Here is a 22,232-nt window from a genome sequence, read left to right as displayed (position 1 = left end):
GATTTTGATGAAACTTCGATATTCGGGAGTTTGTGGGCATACTGCCGCGCTGCTTAGGTGTCTAAATTCGAAATTCAAAAATTCAAAACTTCAAAAATTGAAAATAATGCATCCAAAGAGTCAAGCATTCTAAATTTCTTAATCTTGGATTCAGATTCGTAATTAATTAGCTACCTAGGAAACCACCCGATATCGAATTTTGTTCATGTAGAACAACTGCTTGCATCTTGATTCTCACTATTGAGTTCGTGATTTAAAATAGTTATATTTTGAGTTCAGACGCATCATCAGTGATCTCAAGCACCCTGGATTTTAAAATTTCGAATAAATAAGATATAACGAAAAATACAATTTCTCGAACGGGTAAATAGCCAGCTACGTTGTTGCATCATAAATTAGTCAATAAGGACGATAGAAGAGTGTCACGTATATTATACGTACTTATATTCTTATTTTTCCAGCGCAACACTGGTACGGGCTTTTACATATACTACGTAATATGCAAAAGCAACAGGTACGATCTGTATAAGAGTTTGCCTAACAGAAGCGCAAGCCTCCGATTTACATAAACAGTATTCTAGTTCAAAGCTAATTATACTGTTACTCTAAAAAATAAAGCTGTTTCAAGATCAGATAATTACAACTTATCACTGTACAGCACTGGATCTTTTATTCTTTTACATTTATAAAACGTGTATAATAGAAATACCGGGGAATATGTTCTCGCTCGAAAATATACAGATTAAAGGTAAAAAGAGTTTCTGTATAGAGTGCTGCGTCGAAAAGGGATATTGAAAGTTACAGACGGCGTAGCAAAACGACAAGAGGGATTTAGAAAAATGAAAAGCTTACGTAAATAACACGGCTATTGCTGATTGTACTTGAAGTATGCGATGAACTTGATTCTTGAATGCCGAGAAAATAAAGCTCCCTATTTTTAACAGACAAACATACCAGACGATGTCTGTATGGAATAACATGCTCGTCGTCCCAAAGGTCGAAAATGAAGCGTATGCAACAATTGACTATTCTCTGCAATACGGCATTGAGTTCGTCACTAAGGTCATAATAAAAAAGGCAACAATAGTCAATGTGAGAAAGGTTTACAGCCACAGCAAACTTACAATTAGACCCATTTCTAAGCACAGTTGAAAGAGAGTTTTTATAAAACTTGAGTTTATACAAGAGAAAGAGAGAAAGATTATGTATATTATGCCCTAGAACACTGTGGGGCAAAATGAATACATACACAAGTATAACCCACGTTAACAAATTAAACTAACGATTGCTACTTGAAAAATAAAAAGCGAACAAAAATAAACAATAGTAATTTATAAATTATAACAAAATAGACACTTATTTAAATAACAATAAAATAAAAAATGAACTAATTAATAAAATAAATATAATAACACATTGAACAGAGTATGTGTAGCTAATGAAAATAAGAAATAATAGGAGAATAAATAAGAGAGAGAGAGAGAGAGAGAATAGAATAGAATTTTAGTACCATGGGACAGTGTCCCCTAGGTGACGTCACAAAGGTATATGATTACACACATTATAACAAAGGGCTGAGAGGCTGGGTTAAAGTATTCGGGTGTCAGTTAATAACCTTAGGTATGTAAGTCTTCCGTAAACTTGATGCCCAGTGAATCTTTATTCTTCTTTAAAAAGGCAGTACCTTGCCTGATCTAGACGTACTTATCATTATCCTGGTGGGCGAATAACGACCCATTGACTGGACTAATTGCATGAAAATTGGGATAAATTCCATGTGGATCATCTTCAGCGATTTTTTCTTACATCGCAACTCGCAATTATTAGACAGCAGAAAACATGGGGCAAGGTACATACGTTTCCGACTGTACAGGTATAAATTCATTGAAAATTTGACCGCGTCAGTCATACGATACGTCTTCAAGAAGTTTCCCAAAAGCTTTTAACGATACTGCGCACGACAGTGGGACATATCGTCTTTTGAAAGTATAAAATAAATATTATATGCCGAAGTGTTTGACTTTTGGTTCTATCTTGACCTAGCAGCCCAAGAACTTGAGACGTCTGACGCACAATTGCAAAAGGCAAACAAACACATAATGTCCTTACGTATACGAGTACACTTCATCCTTCGTTTGGGAGTAAACTCTTACTTAGCCGGACACATCATCCAATTATATTAAAAGTCTGTGGCTATATGTTTTTTGTATTCTTTGTTCCAGCAACAGAAAAAAAAGTCTCAAATAATGGGATTCTTTGGAATCTCACGGTAACCGAGGTGAAAAGAATCGGAAAAATAATTCGCTATCTCAACAAACTCTTCAAGAAAACAATCCAACCTCTGACGTAACTACACCTCAACAATTCTGGCTATGGATTTTTGTCACCATGCCTTAACTTGCACGGCAGGTAAACTCTCGTTTCTAATACTGGATCTTCGTGCGTTAACCGTTTTTGACTTAAGCATTGGACATTTGTCCGTTCGTTGCATAATTGTATCAGAGCGTGATACCAACGGTAGATAATAGATTTTTTAAATGAAACGGAATGAGGTCAATGCTAGTGGACCTGGAGTTTCGTAGGTTGTATAAAGTCATTAAAGGTATACGAATTAATGATCATAAATAATTTATTCCAAATAAAATATTAGATTAAAAAAAAAATATAGAAAGATATGTAATGAGACAGGCAACATATTTATAATACGTAAATATAATATGGATTATGTCATAATATTTCATCTCGTAATATTTCAGCATACGATCAACTTATCCAATCACTGAAATTGACTGAAAAGCGTGGAATTATCATTAATTTTGTCTCTTCTTTTATTCGACTTGTTTTTAATAAATCCGAGGTTACCAACGCGTAAATACGATTCCTTAGCTGTATACATTTTGTGATGGAGCGTGATGGGTTGTTACAATGATCTAAACAAACCTCGAACCTACAGAAGCCGTTAAATTAAAATCCAAAGTTAATTATAGGATAATCCCCGATGTCAGATTTTACTGTATTTGCGTATAAAGTCATTTGCCAGGGTTGCCAGACTCTCGATCCCTCAAGTCGCCGAAAGCTGTCGCGGAAGTAGCCAAAAGTAGCCGATCCAAAGGTTTCTCGATGTTTCTCGATTTTTTTATGTAGCCAAGAAAAGGATACTTCCGCCTAGTCCAACTTTTAAAAAGACGAACTAGTCTCGAGTACCTTGCAATCCATACAAATTTACTAGGAAAGTAAAACGTAAGGATAATAAACTAGCTTCAATTTATTAATATCATCGATTTCCATTGGGTTATTCTACACTTTCTATGTGGCGTATTTTCCTCATATTTCAGCTGATCAGCTGAATAAACGTCGATCGTCAACCTTAAGACGATAAATCGGCAGTGGAAATCTGAAGCTGGGTTTAAAAAACTCTTACTTCGTGTAGATAACAAAATTGTAGAATACCGGAAATTACATGGCCAAAGCTCACATTTATTTCGAATGAAAAAAACTTTATCACAATAATACGAAACTTCTCGAAAACGACATGTGAAAAATGAGACATTAACTGCAGACCAAAAGGTTCATCAAATTAGGCTTATTCCAATATAAAATGTTGTTAAATTCATATCAACGTAAAAAGTTTTCTAGGTCGAGTCGCGTGAGCTCAATTCACGATACTTTTTTTTCTCGTCGAATTACGGAGCTACTTCGTCTTGAGGGTCCGAGTCGCAAAATGGTTGTAAAAAAAAACTTTTTTTTGTGCCTAACTGGAGGTGGCCCCTGAGTCGCAATCGCATCGGTCGCATTGACATAACCAAGCCACTGATTGAGAGTGCAACCGGAATTGCCCGCAGGTACTTCGCGACTTCGGTCTACACGCTTCGCATCATCAGATGAGAGCGTGCTCAATATAATTTTAATTTTTTTTTATTGGCCCCTGAGTCGCAATCGGATCGGTCGCATGTGGGTCGGATTAACATAACCAAGCCACTGATTGAGAGTGCAACCGGAATTGCCCGCAGGTACCTCGCGACTTCGGTCTACACACTTCGCATCATCAGATGAGAGCGTGCTCAATATAATTTTAATTTTTTTTTATTGGCCCCTGAGTCGCAATCGGATCGGTCGCATGTGGGTCGGATTAACATAACCAAGCCACTGATTGAGAGTGCAACCGGAATTGCCCGCAGGTACCTCGCGACTTCGGTCTACACGCTTCGCATCATCAGATGAGAGCGTGCTCAATATAATTTTAATTTTTTTTTATTGGCCCCTGACTCGCAATCGGATCGGTCGCATGTGGGTCGCATTAACATAACCAAGCCACTGATTGTGAGTGCAAGCGGAATTGCGCAGTTACCCTGCGACTTCGATCTGCACGCGTCGGATGGTCAGATGAGAATGAGAGCGTGCTCAGGCGCGTTTAAAAATTCGAACGCCGCCTGTCCGTTATCGCGCCGCTCCGCTATGAACGGACCTTTATGGACCAGAAACCTTGGTGCCGTTTATTGATCGCCGCGCAGCGGTGCCATATTTCTTGGTGTTCCTCGTCCCGCCGCGACGGCCGTCCAGTCGACCGAGGACGTTGGCCATTTCGGTATCGTTTCGTCGAGTTCCATTTTCCGAATTTTTTACCCCGACAATTGTCAACCGACGAACGTCGTTAGACTGTCAGGTACAAATTTGTCTCATTATAGTCCTGCCATGCCTACCTGAATTGCCACGTCCTTTAACCACATTTACCCACTCGAATATTACCCAGAATAATTGACGTTTACGCCCGTCACCCGTATCAGGTGATCGGTTTCATATTCATTTGTTTATGCGTACGTTAAATTCATATTTGCTGTGTAACATATATGCGTATATCGTTTCATATATTTGTCAGCCGTAGAAAGTTCTTTACTGTAATCGTACGTTAATCTCGTTATTTTTTGTTACACAAGTACCTTGCTTGCGCAATTTTCATCCACTCGGTATCTGATCGGATTTGTTTTGTTTACCAATTATAGTGTGGCCAAAGATTGCGTCAGTCAGAGTTTCGTTTGTTCCTAATTGTCTCCAACAAGTTGGGTTCTTTTTTATCGAGCTTTGAAAACGTATGTATAATACCATGTTTACAGTTCGGAGCACTTGCTCGATGCTCGGTGGTTACTCGTCCAGCGCCCTTACGCGTTTTTTTAATCAGAACAACATTACGGTGCTGCACTCTGTTGCTGCTCTGTGAACTAGTTCACAGCTGTTGCCACACAGAAGAGATACCGACAACTGTCACCTTGTAGATGAAATGATGACTGGTGGCCGTAATGAGGATAAGCACACGGGAAGCATATTGTTTTAAATTCGGCGATTAGTTATTTGACCGAACAGACTTCTTTGATTTTTGTAATATAACGTATCAGCGAAGCAAGGGTGTTGAAAGAATGAAACTAAAATGATACAGAGTGCACGGATCAGAAACACGGTCTATAATTGAATAACAGTAATTTCGATAGTTTTCTGTATTTTCGTCTCTCACTCTGAAAATAGTAACGGAACGCCCTAGAATTTTTCAACACCTTATAGGCTTCATCTCAATGTGCAAATTACATTTTTAACCGCTGCCAGATCGTTGTAGCACTGCTACTTGCCGCAAACCTTGCTCACTTCTATTGTAACGGCAACTACTTCCATACCTTGATTCTATGTGTTGCAACAAATCTACCTGCATTTTACGTAAAGGTATGTGTAGTCGCTTGTTCATTACCAGTTATAACAGGTTTGTATTTTTTGTCTGCAGAGTCATTCTGGAACATGTTGGCACAAACTGGATGTACATCGAAAATTAACGCAAACTCTGATGCGAAGGAACAGAAAGCTGAAACATCGTCTATGATTAAGATGGAGGAATTGCTGAATGAGGACGATTCCAATACCGCTGAGGTGCTCCATGTTTGGTGTACACTTTATTTTCAACTATTTTACAGGATGATTAATTGTAAATTTCTGAAAATATAAATAATGAAAATCGATGGATACTGGATAATCAATCTTCGAGTTATGAATATAAATGTAGTGATTGAATCGCTTTTTTTGGAAGTACGATGAAGTGGAATTCTTGATTTTAGGTGGTACTCTCGAACAAAGGAGGTCCTAAAGTCATTCACAGGGGTTTCATGTACACATTGCATAAGAAACAACCTAATACGATACGCTGGCGATGCGTTGGCAGAACGTTGCACTGTAGAGGAAGTCTCATTACTACAGGGGATTGCAAAAAACCAAGAATACGAATGCAACACAATCATAGTCCAGATTTTGCCGCAGCACAATTGGCCAGAAAACGATACATTGCTTTAGGTCAACCTTCGGTGCTTTCAGGTCAGTCTACATTATTGTTAAAAGAAATAGAGAACGAAAAATGATAACAGTAGCTGGCAACAGAATTTCATTTTTAAATGCAACTTTGAGCGTCGAGTTTCACTTTTGTAACACATTCTACACTAGTACATCCAAGTTCTTACTAATTTAGCTGCTTTACTGTCCCAGATGATGAGCCTAGGACACGAATGGTACAATCTGGGAATCTAAAGCCTAGTGATTTTGTCTCATGGACCGATTGGCAGATCCAGAATCAATTACAACTCCAGTGCCCAATGCTGCCAATACTACCAAACGGTAATTTAAACCAGTCATTCATTTGCATGACGAGTGCCGGTGATAAGGGACTATATTTACGTTTCAAAATTAATAATGAGTTAAATGAACGATGGATTGTATTTCAGGAGACGCAAGTTTCTTTTGCCTTTATTATACGCTGCATTGATCTATTCAAAACTCTGACCAATTATCAAGACATGTCACAAAAAATTCTCGGCCAATTTCTTACATTTAATATGAGATATCGTAATTATTTCACATCGCAGACGTGGAAACGAAGCGGATTACACGATCGACGAGCAGAAATAATAGTGAGTTCGAGCTAGTATCTGATTGGCAAGGCGGTGATCAATCTGAAGGTCAATTTTTACCGGGACTTCAAAAAGGTGAGCCAATTACTTTTAATGACGTTGATTAAGTAACCAATCGGAATGTTTCGATTTGTTTAAAGTACCTAAGATGAATGAATTTCCCTGCAATGCTTCAAAGCATACACATTTCAACAACCTCCTTTTATCCCGCCATTTCACGTGTTTATTCTACTTCCTTTGGAAATTCAACGTATCGTACAACACAACCGTAAGTATTTCACGTATTACGTAATTTTACAATCCCCCCTTAACACGCGACAAACAAAGTGTTCTAATTCGTGTAAAATATTGCGAGTATTATGAGCAAGAACCGCGTAGCTTTTTCTTATCGTCAGCTCATTTCGGCGCCTGGGAGTATGCAACCCAACTGGCAGCAGTGAAAGGCTCACTTTAAACATCATCTGCGCCAATTTTAAAGTTTGACTCAGCTGGTATTGGGTAATTTGAGATATTGCTGATGGTTATGGCATGACGTATCGTTATTCCAATAGCTTTTTCTTTCCTCTTTTCATCAAAAAATCTTCAAATTACCGTTCAACGTGGGATTGAGTTTCAAACGACATTGTCTGCTCCGTATATAAATACAAGTTTAAGCAAAATTAATTAAACTAACGTGTATTGGTAGTTTGAATATGTTTCTTTTTTACGTTCTTATCGGATATTTATCGCGCGCTCGCTTCATTAACGAGAGGAAAAAAAGACACCTTTTATCGCTTTCGTCTTCGGTTTTTCAAATTCGTCATCAAACGTTGATATTTAATTGACCAATAGCGCGATTGTTTTCCCAAGTACATCTTCTTAGAAATATATTGATGTCAAGAAGAAACAGAAATGTCTGTGATACGTACAACAACATCTGCAATCAAATTTTCATACACCCACCTGCGATGTGTATAGATATGTGTATAAATTTGGTACGTAAGTAAGAATAAAACTCTTATTAAGAATATGATAAATATAAAATACATGTGACTAGATGTTTTAACGGCAATTGCGTCACTTTCCGTCGATATATCTGTGTATTCTTTCTCATCAAACCTTTTTTAGTATCGTGAAATATTCCATACTTCGATTTGCAGTGGAATGTGTAACGCGGTGTATGAAATGTAAGTAAAACGCAAAAGGCGTCGTTATCATTTTGAAAACTGAGATTGCGGTTTATTTTTGCAACGCTCCGGAAGCTGCCAAAAGCGTGCAACGCATGTTACAATGTAACATGTTAATCGATGTCTTGACAAAGTTCGGGCAACGTAATCAGGTCGGATAGTAGAGCGCACATATGATACAGATAATGCGTTGACGACCGGCGCCGTCGCACATGCGCGTCCCGACGCCCCTCGGCCACCGATTTCGATTTTAGTCATTCCTGGGTCGGGGGGATCGTTACCACTGAAGCACGGTGCAAAGCACATCGGCCATTTTCTAAGCTCTTCCCGTTGCGATTTTATATTCGTCAATCCCAGGTTCGCGAAGCTCGGTCCCGTGTGTTTTTGAAATTTTTTTTTCGAAAATCCGTTCTCCCCAGTGTTCTTATCGTCCTCCTGCCGCTTTTCGCGCACCAACCGCGCTTCGATATTAACTGGTAAAACGTAAACGAATTAATACATAAAACAAGAAATACAAATAAATATAAAAAAGCTTCGATGGACTCGGTTCTTCGACCGAATCAGGCTGAAAAACACGAGGAAATACGGTGCGGCTCGAACAGTGCCCGGTTTGCGCGCGTTTCGTCGTTATGATGATAGTAGTGAATGACTGCAGCGAGAGTATTACGAGTGGCTTATAGTGCGTGTGGTTCGGTTTCCTCTTCTCCAACTACGTTCACTCCGTCTAATTTGTTATCAACGTCGAACAAAACTCTCCGGGCTACCGCACCGCAGTCAATCGTCACCTTTTCTTTATTTGTTATAACATTTCCAGTGAGTGATTAAGATACATCCGACACCTATTACAACATGTTACAACGCCGCCAAAGTGTTTTTCTTAAAGCACGTTTTTAAAGCGGCGCTCGATACGCCAACGCGACCGTCAAATCTCCGCAAAATACCTACAACTGGATCTCTAAAAGAGCAACGAGCTTGTGTTCTCCCTCGTACGCGTCCAACACAGTCATATCCATACGCATTTGTAACATATTTATATAAAGCGCATACGTAGTACGCACAGATATACATATACATTATCAACCCAGGGCGAGATAATGATTGCTTTTTATAGACGGAACGTCTCGTTGCAAGGAATGGGTTGCTATAACCACAGAAAGCCCCTGCTTCTAAGAATAATTATATACACGCTCAATATTTTCGTTGTAAAGGCTCCCCCGGCCGACAAACGCGGGGCTAATACGCACGACGATCGCCTCGCAACATTCGTATTTCTCCCGTACGCGTAATCGTCCAATTTATCGGTAGCCGTCTCTCGACTCCACTGTCCAAATCGCGTCGGAAACGAGACGTGATTTTTTTTTCTTCCTCGTTTCCTCAAGCTCCGGGATTTCGTGCCTCGACGGAATTGAAAACATCGACTACTACGTCGCTCCGCAGATTCATATCCGACACAGAGAGACGCTCACGCACACACGTACACGGGTTGAGACACAGCGCGCCAGCGTCGCGGAGTCATTGTCTCATTCCCGATCGATGTTTGCGGCTCGATGCCGATTTATAGCAATTGCCTTTTCGCACCTCGTTCCGCGATCTTTTCGAAAACCGTTGCATATTCAGCAGGCCGAAAAACCAGGCGCGCACAAACCGAAATTTACTACGTGCCTGATAGAGGCGGGTTCTCGCGACGCTCGCTTATTGATCCGATCGTAATCCTCCCTGGGTCGACTGCATTGAATCGAAAACTGAACGCCGCTGCACCGACTCGGCCGATATCGAAGAAAATCGGCGAGAGAAAATAACAGGCATCTGCCGCGACGTGGAGCGTCGGCTTAATCGTTGATGACGTAATTCACACTTAGATTACACTCTTTGTCCGCGATCTTCCAGTCGTACAGGTCCCGAATCCGGTAAAAACTTGCACGAGTTACGGACCCCGTGCACCAGGCCAGCTCTATGCAGACAACCTCTGACTCGTCGTCGCAAATTGAAACTATTTATACCGACGTATATCGCTAATCGTACCAGAGCGGCCACGTGACCACTTGACGTACCGTCGCTCCCGTATATTTACGACACTTTCGGATAAAGTTTACGATGAATACCGATGATTGTGGGTGGTTTTAGGCGCTCGAGGAAAGCTCGTTACTATCGCGAAATTTGATTGGAATTTTTGTCCAGATATTACAGGCATTTTCGGTTCGAACAAAACAACAAACCGCAGCGACGTTGCGTCCTACGATGCGGCGACGAATGCTCGGTTTCAAAACCGCGGTGGGACTTGAAGGAAGAAAATTTAAATACTATTATTGATTCAATCAATGTAACGAACGGAAGCTACGTGCTTCTTATCCGACACGTTGCTCGACCCGGTATCTTATTTTCACGTAATCTCTAGCGTCTGTACCTCATTCGATGTGAATCTCCGCAGCGTTTTACCAACAAACAGTCTAACCGAAAAATGAATTAAAACAAAAAAAAAATGTCGGGACAGATAAATGATGAAAACGAATAGGATTACCTGCAGGTGCGGTTGAATTCAATTTTGGTTCAATTTTGTTCCAAGATTACCCTCAAGAGGATCTTATAGTCAAAAAAATTACGCATCGCTGATGTGAAATTACCGCAGACAGCGCAATTCTACATGCAATGCTGAACATAAATGTACTAATAAAATTTTGTTTTACTTAACAATGATGCCAAGAAATGTATTCCTGTAATTGAATTATGACTAGGCATACATTTCCTAGTGTTATTTTCCCATGAACCGAAAATGTTTTCGGTCAGATTTGCTAGGCATTGAATTTAGAAGTGCGCTAACCGCGCCATGTTCGCATCTATGCTGTGTAAACTTACCAACTATATTTTTAGGTAATAGTGAAAATATGTGACATATTTTATACGGTCGGTAAAGACTGACTATAGCATCCTTTTAGCGTGATGATAATTGACAGAAATCGGTTTGAATAAATGATAAAAACATATTATTGATATCATCTCCAAAAAATGTTGCGTACAACATTACTTTACAGCGTATTATAAGTATTGCCGTTGCACAAATTGTACACTAACAATGTGAATATTGTCATCAAAAATCGAACTTTGGTGGATTTGCTGACGAAGACTCGTTGAAATCAGCGATTCAAAATTGACGACAGCCGCACCTTTGCTGCATAATTTTACAGTTGCAATGCGTTGTTGATTAATCGTACCCGACAATTTCTCATTTATAAGTATCTGAAGAAATCTGTTGTTTATTATTAGATGGTACATGTACATGTCCCGTTGCAGTAAAAAGTTTGCGCTTGAATACGGTGATTAATCGTCCAGCCCGCTGCGTAAATTTTCAAAATTCATTTCCTTCCGAGGAAGCAGCAACGTCCGGTTTTGTAATATGTATTTCACACCGCTTAAGTCGCAGCGCGCGACACATTGTAGATGAAAAAATTGTCCTCAGGCACGAAAAGTACGAGGTCACGACCTGTCCTGGAATAACCAGGGGGGCACGAACAATGGGGTGGACGTCCCTCTGCTCTTAGGCGACCGCGTTTGCCCCCCTCCGTCTTTTCCCTCGGCGAGTTCAGCTTTACTCGCCAGGTTTTAGAGCCGAATTCGAAGCGGCAAGTCTAGGGCTTGTGCGTACACCCGGCATGCTGGAATGCGAACCCCTCGACCGAGGAGTTGGCAAAATGAAAAAGTCCAGTGTCGAGCTCGCCCAGCGCGTCTGGAAGACGTTAGACCGATCATTCGATCATCTCTAATACAAGGGGCAAGGGGACTTAGACCCGGTTTTTTATCCTCACTAGTGAGTGCGCGTATAACCGTTCGACCCGGCTGTCGGGACGCCGGAGATTTTCATATCGCCATTGGAATATTGAAATTCTTTTCAGTTGTCCAACTCCCGCAGGAGTCGTAAGAATCTGAGAAGCCGAGTGTACGCAACGCTTTTCATCGGGGTTCAGGGGTCAAGGTATAGTCACCGTATTCGCGTGAATCATTGCTGCAGCACGACATGCTTGTACACGTATACGTATATCCACGCAGCCGGCTCAGCAAAGTTTAACGATTTGAATTCACGGCGAGTTCGGTAAAATCGGGGCGTGTTTGAACTCGGCGAAATGGTTGTACACGAACGAGTATAATATACGTATGTACGCAGTTTCACTGGAAAACGGTTTGACGTATTGACACGTCTCGCAAGGATCTCGCGTCTCAAGATACCGGAGAATACAAAGGCGTCAAAATTTCGGGATCACGTAAGATTTTGCACAAGAGAGTGTCGGGCATCATGAAACAGGAACCGGAAGACGAGGACGACTGCCTCGTCGATCACGTGACAACCTCCGCATTTTCCTCCGGGCACTCGAGCAGCCGGGTTAGATCCCATTCTCGAAGTCTCAGGGCCATGGCGAATCCCAGCGCCGTTTGGGCCCACTTCGATCTCTGCCTGAACGACCCTCTCAGAGCCCAGTGCCGTATATGCGGTGCCGTTGTCGTCAGAGGGGGCGCCAATCCCCGACAGTGCGGGACCACCAATTTGCATCGACATTTGCGGGTTCATCACGGAGGACGACTTATCGGGAGACGGTATCACGGTAATGAGAAACACGATTCTACACCATGCAATGCTTTATTCCCATTTTGTGCATTATCTAATTTCATGTAAAATGTATATTCGGTATACCTTTTCTATGCTATTTTTGTTTCATTTATATCCGGCAAGGAAAATTCACTCGTACCGTCAACATCACGAGTAATACTACGTGAGATAGACTAATACCGTTGAACACGCCTTCGACAAAGTGCATTTACTGTTTCCTTACACCGCGTATAAACACGCGGGGTAATCGCGCTTGCAAATATTTATTCTATCTTTTTCAATCGCGCAATTAAATGCGATGCAGCCAAGTACCTACAGGTTCACGCAAGTTAACTTTGCGAGCTGGTCGCAGGACACGGCCCACAAATGCGTAACATTGCGCGTGCCTTGCGATTCTGCGACAATAAAACATACACCTCCAAACGCACTTTGCAGACCATGAACGTGATGAGACAACCTCTAGGAAGTATAATGAACCGAGGAGAGCTCGCTTCGTTTATCGATCAAATTTTACTCTTTCTCTTAATTGCAATTTGGCTTATAATACTCGTGAGCCGTTAATCCTGCGAGTCCTCGCGGCTGCTCGTAATTATGCAGAGTTCAGGTCAGAACGGCAGCTGTTATACGAATGAGGCACAGGCCTTCTGCACTGGCTGGATAGAGGGAAATTTTTTAATTCGTCATATACCAACCGTCTGGCCGACGAGAGCTTCGTTGTTCGACGGTCTTGCGGCTCATTTGACGTAACGCCGCAGCTGGACGGGTTGGGAAATACACCGATTACGAACTGCTGCAGCGGCGTCTTCAACGAAGCTCATTTTGCCGGAATATTTTATTCCCCTCGAATCTGAAGAGAACGCATATTCGTAATTCTCATCTATAATATTCAGCACTTGTCGACAAATAAGAAATCCCTTCGATCCTGTTAATACGTATTATACAGAACAGGATTAAAGACTGCAGTTTTGAACTTTTTCTCGCTATCTAAATTACGCATCAATCTACAATTCTACACTGTTTTCGCCCAAAAAAGCCTAGCGCAAACCGTGGTGAGCGCACTTCTACGCGAATACTTTTGGAACTCGAACTATATAGACGACCTAAACGAGAATTATTAGAATTTTAAGAGGAACACGCACGACAAACTTACAGGCGTAATAAAGCACGAGGGCTAAGGTTATCAACGATCCTCCGATACAACGAATGGGCGTGTAGCAGAACGACAAAAATTGCTTATCGCTTACATTGACCTTAATTTTTGTCACGGAAAGAAAAGTAATAGGTCAAAGACGAAAAACCTCTTTTCGTGCATCTTCCCTGCGTTCTGTACATTTAAATTTTCTCACATCTTGCCGTCCGTCGTATCTTGTAGCCCCGCAAATTCCACCCAACCTTGTAAAAATCTCATAGCGATGATCGATTGACAGTTGGCTGTACGGATTTCAATTTTCCACCAGCTTCGTCAAAGTTGAGAAATTTTTTTTAGGCACATTGTCGCTAGAAGCTAAAATGAGGTTCCGTTTTTTTTTCTCTCTCCTTCACTTATCGATTGCACTGAATTTTCGAGATATAACGACTTTAAATTTTCAGTTTTAAAATCGAAGCGCGAAAAAGTTCAACGCTTGTATTGACGATTCTACAGCCATAATAAATTTCATCCCTCAATGCATCGTCAACGATTCTACCAAATTTATTTATTTCTGTGACTTAAACTTTTCATCCGTTCATATTTTAGATAAATAAAAAAATCAAATAAAAAAATAAAAATACCAGGCAGAGTAAAACGACGACGAGGGTGTCTGTAAGACTGATGATCGAGGATTATACAAATTCACACACATACCGCCTACATGAATAATCAAATACACGTAGAAAGGATGAAATTTTTTAGCCTCGTTGTATGATACAGGATAAAAAAAAAAGAGTATCGTTGAACCCTTGCGGCATATTACAGCCGCACAGGAAGCCCAGACAACAGAGGTGAAACATGGCGGCGTAGAAGAAGTGGGAGTCGTCGGGAAGCGAGGGGGGTTGGTTTTCGCGTCTTTTAATCAATAATTTAAAAAAATGTATAAATTAGTGAGGCTAGTGGGGGCGTCGCGGACCCGACCCTCCCCCACCCCCCTCCCACCTCGCCCCACAACCCCGCCACTTCTCCACCGCGTCGTCTCAACCGAGCATATCTGTATCGGAGGGGAAGTTTGAAAATTTAATTATTGTACCTAGCAGCTATATAGGAGGGGGACCGAAGGGCGGTGCCTCCGCTCGAAATTACTCGTTTATATATCGCTTTATGAATATGCGCCAGGCGCCTCTCTCTTTCTCTCTCTCTCTCCCCCCCTCTGTCTTTCCCCCTCGTATTGCAAAAAATATCAACAAAGGCCTTCGTACCGCTTCACTTCCTCGAAAAATGACGGCTGAAAGTCCTGATCTCGCGCTTCCCCTCGTCCTCCTCCCCCCTCCCCCACCTCTCCGTCCGTCCGCGCTTTTAATTCCTTCTACTCACCCGGCCATGCAATATTCCAGAGAGAGGGTCGATGAATTCTCATTTACGTTATCATATATCTTTGAAAAATATTGGTTTCAAAAATAAAGATGAACGCTTTACAAGCTACGCATAAGGATAAACTTGACCTATGAAATTAGGCGATATTAAAAAACTTCCTGTTCTTTTATAAACGCATACATGTGCGTATACTTATACGCGGTATCGTGTAGGTTATAAATTTTCTCCGATAATTGAACGATTGTACGTTTGCGTATGTTCGTACTTCATGTAGTACGCAGGATCAATTCCATGAGACAAAAAATTGCGTGTATTATATATTTTTTTCGTTCGATACAGTTACTAACAATTACAATGTGTGAATTGAAGAAAAAAAAAATATGGTGAAAATAGTACCATGTTTTGTTGAAATTTTGAAAATAATTCTTCTGCAACTTGAAGTATAAAATTATTATGTTAATATTAATTCAATTGACCTTTTCGAATTTACCTTTTTCCTTACATCGCTCAAATTGCGATTAATTTAAATGTGCGAATAATTATCACAATATACGCTCTGGTCCAGCGGCGTACTTTGCGGCTATGCTTATATCACATATATGTTCTGTGATAAAACTGTGTTTCCGGGTCAACAGGAAGTCGACAATCACATAGTTATACTGATTGTTGTTCAGTGGCCTGTATACCGTAAGTCTTAGTTTGACTGCGTTACAGTTTTCATACCTCTCGTTAAACAAGCCGCACTCCTGGATAACAAAATATAATAGGTACTTGAGTCTCGATCGCCGTGTAGAGCAAAACTAAATTTAAAGCGACAAAAACGCCACACTCAAGAGACAAGCAAGGTTGATTCTGTGACGAGACTATACGTTTTTCATTCGTACACTTACACGATTTTGCAGCAGAATTCGTACGGCTACGATACAAGTACATCGTTAAATCGAACAAGGCCGCCCTATATAATCTTCGTATAATACGCCGATGAGGGAAAAGACGGGGATAAAGAGAAATGGGAAAAAGTCGGTTCTCATCGGAAGCGTATCTCGGTATTGAGGCGAGTGAAAAGCGGGGGTGGGTGGGACTGAACGTGCGCAGTGCAGCAACCCCGTAGCTTTCTCTGGGCTTTCGCCGCTGCCCTCGCTGCACTTGAAAAGAGGGACGTCGACGGCCAAGTAGTACGACTCGCGTGTTCGACTGGCGCAGATGCGACGCTGATTAGGAATTGTCGTAGCAATTGCGGGTGATTAGACGTCGTCGATAAAAACTTATCTTACACACGGATGATATAATATAATATAATATAACATAACATAATATAATACGATACGATACCATACATTAATACGCGAGGCATCGTCGTGCGGTGCAAAAGTGAGCGTGTGGTGACTGGTAACGACGTTTCTTTGTGTGCATACGCAATTTCTCTAGCGTCGATATTTTTTCCTATCGTTTTTTATCGCCAAACGCCCGCGTGACTTCGCGCCTCTTTCTGCATATACACACACACACACACATATATATATATATATACATATTATATATATATATCGACATGGAGAGGTATCGTTGCGACGAGTTTGGTTAGTGGCTGTATTCCTGCAACGCGGCTTTAATTTCTTCTATAACCTAGGTCAATTCAGCCTCGAGATATTGCGCAAACAACACGTATATTATGTCTAAAGTATGTACGTTGTACATAATACGATGTCGGAGTCGTTAAAATTAGTATATATTCAATCGTTGCCGCTGTTGTTCGATAACAGAAATAATGACCAAAAAAAAACAAACAAACAAATATCTGTATAAAATTGAAATGTCAAAGGGTTGGTTGTACAATAAATAAAAACAAAAAAAACATTCTAACCCACCTACGCCTGTCTGTTTATTATATTAAAATAATTACGTATACGCACGTTAGTATACGTACGTGTGTGTTCAGAGCAACGCGACGTGTGGGAAAGAACGTTGAATGCCAGATATAACGCGGATGCTGCTTATGCCGCGTGCCTCTGAAAATAACTCATGTATAATACTGGAGAGCTAGAGAGCAGGCGAAAAGAAAATCTGTTTTTGTATTCTTACGTCCTCCTCAAAGCCTCGGAGACAATGATTGCATTTTCATTTTCTATCTTTTATTCAAAGAATAAGAAAATATTTATTACAGTATTTGTACCTGATATTTTGTAATTTTCTGCAGCATGGCTTGCAGAACTTAATTGTTTATTTTAAACTATGAAACGACCAAGTAAGTGCATTCGCAATTGGGGGAATAAAAAATATAGACTTGTGTATTACGTGTATTAAAATTTGTACCCAACCCGTGATATGTACTTTATTCAAACAGGTGCAGTAAAACAAAAAATAATATTCAAGACAGTCGCATTTGACTGGAAGTTGTAAACTTAGAGTCAAAACTTTTCGAGAAAAATCATGAGTTAATAAAATTTTCAACTCCACGAAATGATCGTTGCATTATACGAGTTATAATTTCCCCTTTGAGCTATGAATCGTTCGATTATTAGTCGAAAATTGCATGTGATTGTTTGAGTAAATATTTAACGGTACGGATTCAGAATCATCTTGCAAAATAGTGATTTATCCACGTGAAAGAATATTTGTTCAATCGAGTTGTTGCAAAACTTGGTTAACCGTGCAAAGAGGAATACAACCACGAAATCAAATCTTATGTTGTACGATTCTTCCGTTGAATAAAACAATTCACTTTATACCTAATGTAGGGATGTTCGATCTTTTGTAAAAAAAAATCGATCTCTGGACCAATCCGATTCTACTAAATATCTAAAGGTAAAAAACCGATCTTGATAAAACCGATCTTTTCATGTCACGTGTTCCAAAAAAGCCAAACTCTAAAGTAGGCGAATGATCGAAACCTAAAGCTCAACAAATAAACAACATCCAAATCCTACGATACGTTTAGAATGGGAGATAGAATCAAGTGCACTTTCTTTTCTACCTTGACTCTCTCAATCGTACATTGATTTTCGAATCATCACCATTAGGCATGTAAGATGCCAGTGTCAAATCTATAATTATAGTCTTAGTAGGGTCGCAAATTTTGGCCAATTTAAGTTAGGCCTTCTCACACTTGAACATTCTTACGTGCCCTCGGCATAATAAAATTGTTCATTGTCCTGTTGTCCCAAAACCCAGAACCCGCAACCCGGAAGCAAGTAAAAGAATCTGTACCAAAGATCGATTTCTCCGCGTCAAAAAGATCAATTCATAATCGAACATCCCTAAACTGATGAAAACTTTGCTCGTATGAAAAAAATAAATTGCACAGCTTGTTCGCGTTATCGTTGCTTCGCGGAGGAGACCTGCAGGGACCTGGTGGAAGGTTAAACGGAAGGTTACCAATGAACACGATGCACCCGACAGCAGCAGCTTCTTCCTTTCCGAATTACAAATCGTCGCCGGTGTCGCAGAAGTTCCCGGGTATCGTTAAGCAGCGGAAAGTGAATTTCTCTACCCGCGAAGTCGAGACGCTCTTGGCGATGGTGAGACAGTATCGGGACGCGATATTAATGAGCGTTGCGAACGGGCGTGGGTGGCTCCAAGCTTGGCAGTCCGTAGCTAAAGCTGTATCGGCGGCCGACGGTGTTGAGCGGAGCGAATCCGACTGTAGAAAGAAGTGGACTTATCTAAAATGGGAGGCGAGACACACGAGCAAGCCGGGTAGAACCCCGACTTCCAGGGCTGTTCTGGACATCCTTTTGAACAAGGATTCCACCCTTGAGAACCACTTCGCTCCCACTGACCCCACTAACGCTCGCGGCAATGAGCAGCTAATGATACCCAGAGATTGGGAAGGTCTTCTTCAGTCTCATCTCGGACCTTGTAAGAATGCTATTCCAACCTTTCGGATCGACCTTGTAGCGTGTAGTCTCTTTCATAGATTGTTCCAGCATCTTGAATTTCTTTGAACAAAAATTTCAGAATCACTCAACAAAACCAACTAGACAATACTACGTTTTCTGCCCCAAGCAACACCGCGAAATTGTTATTTTTAACTTCTTCACTTTGATGCAATTTGCACTTTATCATCAATGCAACCATTTGAACAGTTACACATCGATGTGATAACGTGCACTACCCTTATTCTTGTTCCAGTACTTCCTACGCCAACGCAGGCTAGTTCCGGTAGCAAAACAATCAGGATAGGACAATCGCTCATAAGGCCGAGACCCATCGCGCCAGCACCTTCTCAGCACCTTCAGCAATCCCAACAACAACAACAACATCATCCGCAACAGCAACAACAGCAGCCACAGCAGCAGCAGCAGCAGCAACAGCGACAACAACTCCAGCTGCCGTTGCAACAGCAACAACAACCAAAGACTTTAGTCCTTAAAACCATTCCCCTTAAGGTGAAACACGTTGCTCCAACCACCATAAAAATGGCACCCCGTCAACCACCCAGTGTAATTCCTCAAACCACTGTACCGCAACAACCAACTGAGGTTAGTATATGAGTTACAAATTTATGTTCATAAGAAGAAAATCGATGCTTTTGGAAATTACAATGCCATTTAAACTTATTTCAGGTTTGTCTGCGATGGAATAGTTACCACAGTAACATGCAGAATAGTTTTCCCTCTCTGTTAGATACTGAGCAATTCGTCGATGTCACTTTAGCTTGTGAGGGTCGATCCTTGAAGTGTCACAAAATGATTTTGTCCACCTGTAGCGATTACCTCGCTGATCTTCTGCGTGAAAATCCTTGCCAGCATCCAATTATCCTCATGAAAGATATCAAATTTTGGGAAGTTGAGGCACTAGTCAGATTCATGTACAGGGGCGAGGTAAACGTCGCCCATGACAAGTTACCGCAACTATTGAATGCCGCCGAAGCGCTGCAGGTCAAAGGACTGGCTGGTCCCAGTCCATCCTCGCAGGTATTTCCTATTCCTCTTCAGTCATTGCTGTTACACAAATATTAGATACGCACCCACTCACTTTGTAGTTGTCGATGAAAAGTTGGAGCTTATCATTGAATGGCAGCTTCTGAAAAACCCAATGTGATATTTCAATTTTTATCCCACAGAGTACAAAGCCACCGATGTTAATCCCGCAATCAAAGCCGTCGACGTCCCAACCAATAATTCAGCGAATCTCATCAGAAACCAAAGAAGCCAAAAGCCAACCTCCCAATACCGCCAATGTGATAACTGCTCAGAAACGTACTCAGAAACGTCGCCCTTCAGAATCAAACGAACCAAGCAAACCGTTCACGAAAATCCGCTTGCAGCGTCCCCAGAGCCCTGTTTCTCCGACAGTGACAGTGAAACTTGAACCTTTAGATATACCTTTAAGTCCTACGGAAATGTTTCCCGATGGTCACGACAACCGCTCGTCATCTCCTGCACGATATGGGAACTTGGATGACTTTCACGAGGAGGAAGATCCGGAAGGTGATCGGGAGCGGAGTAGCACGGACCGAGATCTGAATTTTTGCGAAATACCTGGTCCGCCTGATCTCAACGATAGCGAAGAACAAATGGAATTCGTACCAACGGACTTTTTGGAACAGGAACAAGATATTTTAGATGATCACGAAAACGAGCACGAACAGGATCCGGACCACGACGGGGAAGATGGAGAAGATGAAGACGACGGAGATGATGGGGATGACATACACGAGTTGAACGACAAAGACGAATCACCGGATCGGAGTAGAGATCCCGATGACGAAATTGAGGACGACAACTATTCAGAAAAACTCCCGGGAGATAATAATATGACATAATTAAATGTGTTTTTCTTGAATCTTGCGAGCCGAACGCCAAGAAATTGTAAAATTACGCTGGTCTGTACATTAGCAGTATTAATCACTGCTCAGTATGGTTTAGTCTGGTTGGAAACGCTAATCACTGATCGCGATAGATGACCTTGTTCGTTTGACAAATCTCATCGCGGAGGACTGCGAATACCTCTCTTTCTCTACTTTATCTACAACCAACTTATTCGTACCGGATTTGAATCAACTGGAATGCGCACATTTGTTTCATGTTTGTCGCGTGGCTATAAGAACATGTTTACGAATTTGTACACGATTCTACTGACACCAAAAAGTATTCTAAAATTGTTATTTTATTTCTGTTTTATTTAAATATTTTTTACGTGATTTTTTGATTTTATGTTTGTTTAATATGCAATTTGTTGCTACATCTATGATTTAATCGATGCATTTATACAATTTAGTCGTAACGATAAGTAAGTTCTCTGCATTCAGTCATTATACAAAGATTATTACTCATTCAGAGTGGAGTTTTAAAGAAAACCAAGGTAAATCCAAATATTAGAAGAAGCCTGTAATGTTGCCACATTTTATATCATGTTAAAATTACGTACTAGTTGATGATAGTATACATTACTAGTTATAAGTACGAATTAAGTTATTATTCAATATGCACATCACAGACTCCTTGGAAATAATTAGTGATGAATTCCGGTGTATATCTATATGCAAAAGGAAGACAATTCGGATACGTACATACGACGGCAGTACGTATTTATATGTATGTATCGACGTTTGAAATTTGTGTCACAGAATGTCTTATCGTTCGTAAATAGGTATCAGGTAATAAATATAAAAGCTATGTACCTACCTACCTGTTGTGCATATTTCAAGAAATATGGATAACGCAAAAGTCTTATAAATAAACGATCATTGTGTCATAATACACTTGATTTTCCACGTTCACACTACTTTTCCTTTCTACCATTCGCTTTGTGCAATCTCTAAATTCTGACCGATCTAACCGTAATCACTCAAGACCGTAGTAAAATATATATCGGTTTAGATTTCCGATAAATGAATTTGATTAAATCGGTTCAGCCGTAATTAGAAAAAAAAAAAAAAAAAACGTACCCAGTTCATAACTGCAATGATAAAATATGCTCTACACATTACACACGCCACTATCGACTTATTAATTTCAATACATGAATGCATTCGGAAATTTCGTATCAGCTCAAGCAAATCGATGACAGAAATATATGTT

General features: G+C 40.8%; 1 protein-coding gene across 1 annotated transcript; it reads left to right on the top strand.

The window, feature by feature from the left end:
• The first annotated feature begins 4,514 nt into the window (after positions 1-4,514).
• LOC124303595 (general transcriptional corepressor CYC8-like) lies at positions 4,515-21,989 on the top strand. The gene is made up of 8 exons (XM_046761002.1): positions 4,515-4,663; positions 5,768-5,910; positions 6,096-6,348; positions 6,517-6,645; positions 6,894-7,013; positions 19,339-19,688; positions 19,773-20,123; positions 20,273-21,989. The coding sequence occupies exons 2-8, from the start codon at positions 5,782-5,784 to the stop codon at positions 20,972-20,974; spliced, it is 2,034 nt and encodes a 677-aa protein (XP_046616958.1). The 5' UTR covers positions 4,515-4,663; positions 5,768-5,781; the 3' UTR covers positions 20,975-21,989.
• The last annotated feature ends 243 nt before the right edge of the window (positions 21,990-22,232 follow it).

The sequence above is a fragment of the Neodiprion virginianus genome, chromosome 4 (assembly GCF_021901495.1).
Source record: "Neodiprion virginianus isolate iyNeoVirg1 chromosome 4, iyNeoVirg1.1, whole genome shotgun sequence".
NCBI lineage: Eukaryota > Metazoa > Arthropoda > Insecta > Hymenoptera > Diprionidae > Neodiprion > Neodiprion virginianus.
Note: the sequence above shows the minus strand (reverse complement) of the source record. Positions and strands in the feature narration are given on the sequence as shown.